At 41.0% G+C, this 8,131-nt stretch overlaps 2 protein-coding genes across 2 annotated transcripts in view; both read left to right on the forward strand.

Annotated features, from left to right (window-relative positions):
* LOC115380758 (G-protein coupled receptor family C group 6 member A-like) overlaps positions 1-7,397 on the forward strand; it is an 11,963-nt gene extending 4,566 nt beyond the window's left edge. Inside the window, exon 8 of the mRNA XM_030081966.1 lies at positions 7,369-7,397. Within this exon, the coding sequence (XP_029937826.1) occupies positions 7,369-7,397 (29 nt within the window). The remainder of the gene's footprint in view (positions 1-7,368) is intronic.
* pcare1 (photoreceptor cilium actin regulator 1) lies at positions 1,487-7,270 on the forward strand. The gene is made up of 2 exons (XM_030044312.1): positions 1,487-5,221; positions 6,384-7,270. Exons 1-2 carry the CDS (start codon positions 1,851-1,853, stop codon positions 6,505-6,507), a joined length of 3,495 nt encoding a protein of 1,164 aa, XP_029900172.1. The 5' UTR covers positions 1,487-1,850; the 3' UTR covers positions 6,508-7,270.
* Positions 7,398-8,131: the final 734 nt, after the last annotated feature.

The following is an 8,131-nucleotide window of genomic DNA, read 5'->3' on the forward strand; positions in this document are numbered from 1 at the left end:
AAAAAGAAAGAGAGAGAGACTAAAAAGTTATTTTTTCCTGGTTGAGTCTTGTAGGATGTTATTTTATTGTGGATTCTAATAAGAAAACTTGTGGAATCTTAAAATAAAGGAGAACAAGTGAGGTTGTCTTTTATCTTTTAATACTGCAATATGGAAAAAGCAGATCAACAATGTCAGAGTTGCTCAGTGTGGGCTGATTCAATGAAATAAAGAAAATATTCTGTACTTATACTATATATACTTATACTATAAATTTGTTTACTATGACCAGGTGGTTATTACGTAATTGGTTAGTCAGCTTGTTATGGTTTCACAGAATGCATTTCCCTTTTATGTTTAGAATCATAGTAGTGGCTCCGAACTAATTCAAAGCAGGATATACATGAACACGCCCTGTCTCTCTGCAGAATAGGGTGCTATGTTTTGGTTGTGTGTTGGACAAGACATACCCAGTTGCTATCACACACAAACAGACTACCTCAGTACTTTTTCCATTTTAAACATACCAAATATACCGAGTTCACTGAGCAAAAAAACACACAGCATATAATGTTTTTCAATGACTAATATTACATGTGTTAGTGAATTATTAATATTATTATTATTACCATTATATTATCAACACTGTTGCAAATAATGATGATGATAATATGATGATAATAATAATAATAATGATAATAATAAGCACAATATTAGCACCTTAGTGCGTAAGAGTATCGCGGCACATAGGCATTTGACTTAAAATCTGCCACTGACTCTGAAAATACCTAACAAGGACTGTGAGGACATTTGAATGGGTTGTGCATTCTTTATGCTGGCTTTAGCTGAAAGCAGACGATTACCCAGGAAAAGAATAGAATTTTCCAAGTTGGGGTGAGTTGTGTTCATAAGCATCTGACACCTGCCAAAAAAACAAAACAAAACAAAACAATAAACAAACAGAAACATAATTATCTAATAAGTCTCCGACTCCTCTTGTTCATGTATTATACACATTTGCCGCTGTGTTATATTTTTGAAAGAGTGGAAAAGACACTACTTTAAAACCCTATGCTTTATTGCTCCCTTTTATTTCTGTCATAATAGCTTCATGAGTGAGAAAGAGGTTGTAAGAGGTATTCACTGTGCCAGTGTTATTTTAAAGATTGCCTCACTTCCAATGACAGACACTATATATAGAGATGTTAAAGAGGATCAACACCAAAAAAACAACAACACCCAAACAACTGCATTGCATAAATAGATTATGCGTTCTCTGTATTTTAATAAATGTGACAGCTACAGGAAACACTTTCACCTTCGCTGAATTTATGAGAAGGACAATCATTTTGTTGTTTGTTGACACTGGGCTAAAAAGGGAGATATTGTTGTGCAGGCTAGTTAATAGCCACCTGAGGCTAGCCCTCATTACCTAAATGAGCTTATGGTCTTACAAGTAGGTGAGTTTTATATGCTTTAACGTGACATATGTGCGCACTGAGGAGTTCACTGAAAGCCTCACTAATCCTTTCAGCTGCTTGTCCTGTGTGAGGTACAGAAGGATGTTTCTCAGAGCTACTTGGAAATAGATCATTAAGAAACATGGCTACTCATCTGTGGATTTATTTTTCTTATCTATGATACGTATAAAAGACATGCAAGATGGATTTATCAATATTTTGTTTTGGGTAACATCCTCATTTAAAGGGAACCTGTCAGACTCAACAACCTCAGGCATCTGAAAATGACAGATACAACAGGTGGCTAAGGACCTTGGCCTTTATTTCTCAGTCATTTACAGCAGTTTCTGAGCTGCGGCATTGTGCAGACTAACACAACATAAACATCAACTGGTATTTGAAGCATCCAAAATGGGCTGCTCACCATCCAAAGGAAATAATTTTGGGACTCAAGGTTCCTTCAGGAGGGGTAGAATGCTGCTGCCTGCAACCCAAGAAAGTCACAGGGAATCCCAGTCTGAAGATGGAGAAAGTCGAGATTCCACTGGAACAGCGCATGGTGATGCAAGGGAGAAGACGATAGCTGAGCAAACCCACTCTTTGCAGAAGGAGGCTCACTCAACACCACAAAAAAAGAGATCTGTGTCTGAGCTGGCTCCGGAAGCAGTCAGTGTGGATAAGTTAGGAAATCAAGGAGTGGACAACAACACAGTGACACAGGGGAAAGAGAAACATGTGGACAAGAAAGATTTAACAGACAAAAAGCCTGTCAGGAAGCCAAAGAAGAATAACAGAGGTATTAAACCGGTGAAAAAGAAAGAGAAGGAAAAAAAGGCCTTACCGCTAGAGGAGAAAGTGGACTTCCCAGAACCTTTGGTAAAAGCTCACCAAGCTGCTTATGCCTTTTTGAATCCTAGCATAAATAAATATGACATTCTTCTAGGACTTTTGGAACAGGCAACCCAAACTCAGGTTTCTGTGCAGCCTATGGTTGCTTTTATGGCTCTACGCTATGAGGAAATCATTCGGGGACTGGAAGACATGGCAGATGAGGGAGACAAACTTCTGAAAGAAAATGGAGAACATCTTGCTTGGCCAAGCCAAATGAAAAACCTTTCATCTTCTCCACCTCTGAAGTCTGGCTCTGCTAATACCGAGCCCCCACCGGATTTATTGCAGCAGCTTCTTCAATATACTACACAGAGAATGAGGAATGTGAGCCAGACTGTTGGTGGAATTGGGGACTCTGCTTTGGAGGAGGCAGTTGACTACTTTGCCTCTGTCTCGGAGCTTTTAGATGAGAAACTGAAAGCCAAGCGTGCAGTAGAGACCAGACTAATGCAACTTTTGACTCGCATTGAAACAGCTTCACTGCGCAAGCCTGGGCCAGAGGATTCTGCTCTCTTCAGTGAAGACAGTGGCATTGGGGCTGAGAGTGAATCACTCGCTGGATCTGAAAAACGCCACAGACGAGAGAGTTGTGAGTCTACAGGGACAAACAGAAACACTCCTAGCAGTCCCCTGGCCTGCAATTCCATGAAAATAAGGCAAGTAGTGTCACGGCGAAAACTTATGAGCCAAATCAGTCCTAGCGTCTCACTCACCTCAATAGATTCCACATGTACCATTATGGCCAAAGAACAAAAAGACTCAGAGTCACTGCTAGGTTCAGTCTCCTTGGACGATGGAGAGGAGGATGATGACGATGATGATGAGATGGATGGAGGCATGGAAAACAGGCAAGCAGGTTTTAGAATGCGCTCAAATTCTTCACCTGTTGACTCCAACCATCAACCTCGACGACTACCACCAAAGCGCATAGAGAACCCTCTAAATGTAGAAATGACTTTGAAAATGAAAGATGCTATAAGTGGCAGGATACAATTTCTACCATCACCACATCCAAGTGCCAAAACTAAGATAGTCGACAGCCCAAAAACAAGTAGACGGCAGTGGGCAGAGGATGAGGAGCAATCCCCAAAGAGACCTCAGACAGCAGCAGCTACTCGGAGGGCACTGGTGAAAAAGACCTCAGTGGCCAAAGAGCGACGCTCTCGGTCAGCAGAATCTCTGCGGAGCAAAGCTGAAGATCCTACTCTGCTTGAATTAGAAAGAACCCAGAAGGATTTAAATCATAGGTTAGAGAGGATGAACAAAAGCAAGGTTGTTGGAAATACAAGGGGAAATCCATGTAAAAAAGGTCAAGGAAACTCCCCAGCACAATCTCCAGCATTAAATCGTGCACGCCCTTCACTAGAGAAGAACAATTCTCAACCAATTAAAGACAAGACTGGCCTTGTGAGATGCAACAGTAGAGAACAGGAGGCAACCAGTGATACTGAGGATCAAAAAAAGCGAGACAAGAAAATATCCAGAGGTCCTATGAAAGCCACTCCGCCCCCTAGCCCTCCTTCATCACCACGGCCATCCTCGAGCTTTCACAGAGGTAGGAATTCAGTCAAAAAACTGATTGATACCTTCAGTCAAGGTATAGAGGAACAAGATGATCCTAGAGTTTTGGGGCCTCTCAAAGGTGTGCGAAAATGTGGTGTTCCTGTGTTACCTGGTTTAGGAAATGTAGAAGCTGTGCTAAGTGCTGGGATAACCAGCTATAGACCTCAGTCAACATCATCTGTGAAGACTGATGATTTAGATCTGGATAGTCTTCCTCCACCTCCACCTGAAGTATTGATGGATAATTCCTTTGAAAGTGCCCAGCGTCTTTGTGGTGCAGCAGATGATAGGGCTACAAAAGGGGGCAAGGGGGCAAAGAGGGCTGTTGTATCGCAAAGACTGAGAGCCTCTGTTCAGGCAGTGACTGTTCTGCCAAGCAAAGGGAGTCTACCACAAGGTTCCAAGGTTATTTCCTCTGTCAGAGGTGCTCGAGACATTTTTGTTCAGTCAAACGTCAGCCCCCCAGATGATCAGCCAGAGAATAATATTGGAGAAGAGAAGGCTGACTCTCTCTACAAGCAAGCCAGAAAGATCATACACTTACAGCACCCTTCAGACTCTAATTTGGAGAAGTCAACAGCATGTAACATGGCAACAAAGACATCTCTCAGTCAAGCAGAGTCAGCAGAGGAACAAGATTGCAGCAGCTTTCCAGTGCCTGGACCAAACACTTCAGTGTCTACAGTGCCTCATTCCTCAGTGGTCAGTAGCCAACCGCCTGCCACCCCTCCAATGTCTAAGACACGAATGCTGCCATCTACACCTTCCACTCCAAGCAGTTTACATCGAAGACTTCCAAGTCCCAACACCTTGAGAAGGCAGCCTACTCCACCATCATCAACCAGTCCGCCTGTTAACCGTAAACTTCCCACCCCGCCAGCACTTCAAAGGAGACTACCTAGCCCACCTGTTGGGAGGCAGAGCATTTTAAACTCAAACTCGTCCCCCTCTTACCCTTTCAAGGCACCGTCTCCACCAGCTTCACCAAAAGTGCAAAGATGGTCAAGAGAGAACAGCAGTGAAGAGTCATCTATTTCGCGCTTGATTAGCAATGCACGTTCTGTCTTCTGCCCTGCTTCTCCGTCTCTGTTTGAGGCCCAGCCTTGTCCAGCGCCCAGACCACCCCAAGCATGGACGTCTTCAGGGGTCTCTATTCTCCCACGTCCCTGGGGGAATCGTGGGAGGTTGCCTGTGTCTGTTCAAGGACCTCGACCCTTCATCCGACGGACTCAGTCAGACCGAAGGCCCAGCCAGGGCCTGCCACCACGAGCGCCTTGCATCTCGGTGGCTCATACTTGTGGGAGTGAGCCGGCAATAAGTGCACAGGGGTAAGTGTTTGCCAAATATTTATTATTTACATATTATTTAAACATCCTGGATCCTGAAATCATGTTTTCTGTTAGAAAATAATCACAAGCCAAGATTTATACTGTATAGTTGTACAATTTTCTCTTTGAATATGAAGACTGTTGAAGGCTGGTGTTGCTGGTGTTGCAGTGTATGCACAATAACTTCTCAGAAAGAGAAAAGTACACTTTTAAGTATTTTTGCACCAAACATCTGTTAATGTTAAAATTACCAAGCAGACAGTTAATTTCTCCAAAATGTCAAGATAAAAAAATCAATCGTACTGCCACTGGGTGCATTGGTGAACATAGCATTTCAACAACAAAATCACTATGTCAGTGAAGTTGACTATCTGACTACATACACAGCATGACAAATAAATGTGGTTATTATTATGATGTAGACTGAGACATGATAATATAATCAAAATCTGGACTTGTTTATAGTGTCTATTGTGAGTCCGCTGATTTGAGATTACTGCTATACCACATTGCTAGATTATTAGGATGGCCTGGTCACAATGAGGAGTGAAAGTAGGCCAAGCATTGTGGAGAGCTGCATTTGAGTTAAAAAGAGACAGTCCTCATGAGACTACTGCATATAACAGGTGACAGATAACAAAAGGTGAATTATACATATAGTACGCTTACCACTACTGCATTTAGTAGGCTACTGTATGAATTGTATGAATGTAAACAAGGACCTACTTTTTTGCAAATAGGTAGATAATAATCGTAAGAAAATACACTCATTGCTGAAATCAAGGGCTTTTGATACAATAATCTCAATAAAACAAAAACTTTGCATTATTTTTGTAACGGAAATAAGAATCAGGATTGTTGGTTCTTTAGTGAGCTTACTGTGTCAAAACTATTGGATTATCATCTCATTCATCTGAGCATTCAGCATACTAAGCTTAAAATATCAACTTCAGCTGAATTGAATGTTTCCTACTTTCAAATTAGAAAAGGGCGTTGTGCATCTATTATGTCTTTAATTGTATGTTCCAGAGTATCTTACTATAACTACTCTGTTACTCTACTGGCTAAACAGTGACGCACTTTGCCCTGTTCAAACTGGCAAAGATCCACCTGGCCCACTTCCCTAATCCCTCATGACCAAATCTTCCTTTGATTCTCATAGGCTGGAGGATGAAACAACAAGGGAGGATGAACTGTGGGGTAGCCAATCAGATCTAAGAGCTACGCCACGCTCTGCATCACACCCCAACCTGTGTGTTGTTGGTCAGGCTTTGCACAGAGACTAATGGGGCCAGCGTAGCAGGATTAGGGATTAGCAGGCCTCACCAAGGATTTAAGATGATGGTTTTTATTCCACCAGGAAGACAGGAAGAGCTAATTCCATCCCCTTTGCTGTTGGCACTACATCTCCATTGTTTTCTTTCTTGGAAAATTGTGTGTTTGTATTTTTCAGAGTTTCTTCAGAGTGTCTTTCTATACTTGTTTCTAGGCGTTAACGTGTGCATCTGTGCATTCATAAGTAAATGTATGCACTTAATGTTGGTTTGTTTGCAATATACTGAACTCATCATTTGGCTCCATAAAGAGATTATAAATTATCATCCTAATTCACTGTAAAGACAGCAGCAGTTCTTTTAGTCATGTGTGTGTAAACAGGGCTGGTGTAAAGGCAGATTCAGTTCATTCAGTTCACATGATACATCTTCAAAAATGAAATACTCAAGTATTCTTAGGGCTAAGATGGTTACACACTGTGTGAATCCAACAGATCAATAAATAATGGAGTCGGAATTCTCAGTTGACTGGCAAATACGTTGTTGTGCTGTTCCATGTGTCATCACCTGTGTTAAAATGTCAGACTGTTTTGAAAAATATTTGTGTTTACATTAACTCTTTTTAATATCCAAAATCAAACAATATATTTGCTTTCAGCAATATTATAACAAGGTCCTGAAAATCATTTTTTTATTATTGTTGATTCTCTGTAATGCTTGTTTGTTTTATTTGTTTTCTACTATTTATTTACTAATAAAAGACATACATTCACAATTTTAAGTTTTAAGTAATTGAATTTGGATAATCAAGATTAACAGCAAAGTTCATGCCCTCAACTTGAAATGACATGTTATAAAAGATATTGACATAAGTGGGAAGAGCGCTCTATGTTCCCTGTTGATTTCCACTGTATGAAAAGTTTTAACCAGAGACCGCTGGTTTGGGAAAACTTGGAGTGATGGCTTGTTGGAGCTCACAAGGGTCAGCAGCATTTAACCTCCAGCCACTGAAGTGCTGGGACAGAGGAGTTTTCCAAGCAGCCCATGACACAATCAACTAGCAAGACATTTGAGAAGAAAAGCATTGCTGTATTGTGTTTCTAGAAAGCTTATGATTATTTTTCAGTTTCTTTGTTCCTTGAAAGACTGTACTAGTTTTTTTTTTTTTTAGTCCATTTACTACAAATCACGTGTACCTTACCTTACAAGCAACTTGAGACTTGCAGAAGGAAACTTCAGATACAGTTAATATCCGTCCAGGATGTTTTTTTTTTTTTGTTTGTTTTGTTTTTTTGTTTTTTCTCCAAAGGTGCTTTATTATCTACATGCTAAATCAGCCCTCATTAATTTGAAAAGTCTATCATCTTCTGGAGTGTTGCTATGCTTTGACTTTTAACATAGGCAGCCAAACAGCACTGCACTCACGTGCTATTTGGATGGAAAATCCCCCATTTTTAAGAGCCTTTTTAGGGGGTACAGGGGACTGCACGGGATTAGCACAAGGTGGGCATTTCTGCAAAGGGGAGACCTGTGGGTCTCATCCAGATATCTTGAGGTGAGAGATCAGGGGACCCCTTTGAAAATGACCGTGCCAGCTTTTCCCTCATCAAAATTTAGCCTAAGTTGGAAGTAATAT

Source organism: Myripristis murdjan, chromosome 22, assembly GCF_902150065.1.
Source record: "Myripristis murdjan chromosome 22, fMyrMur1.1, whole genome shotgun sequence".
Lineage (NCBI taxonomy): Eukaryota > Metazoa > Chordata > Actinopteri > Holocentriformes > Holocentridae > Myripristis > Myripristis murdjan.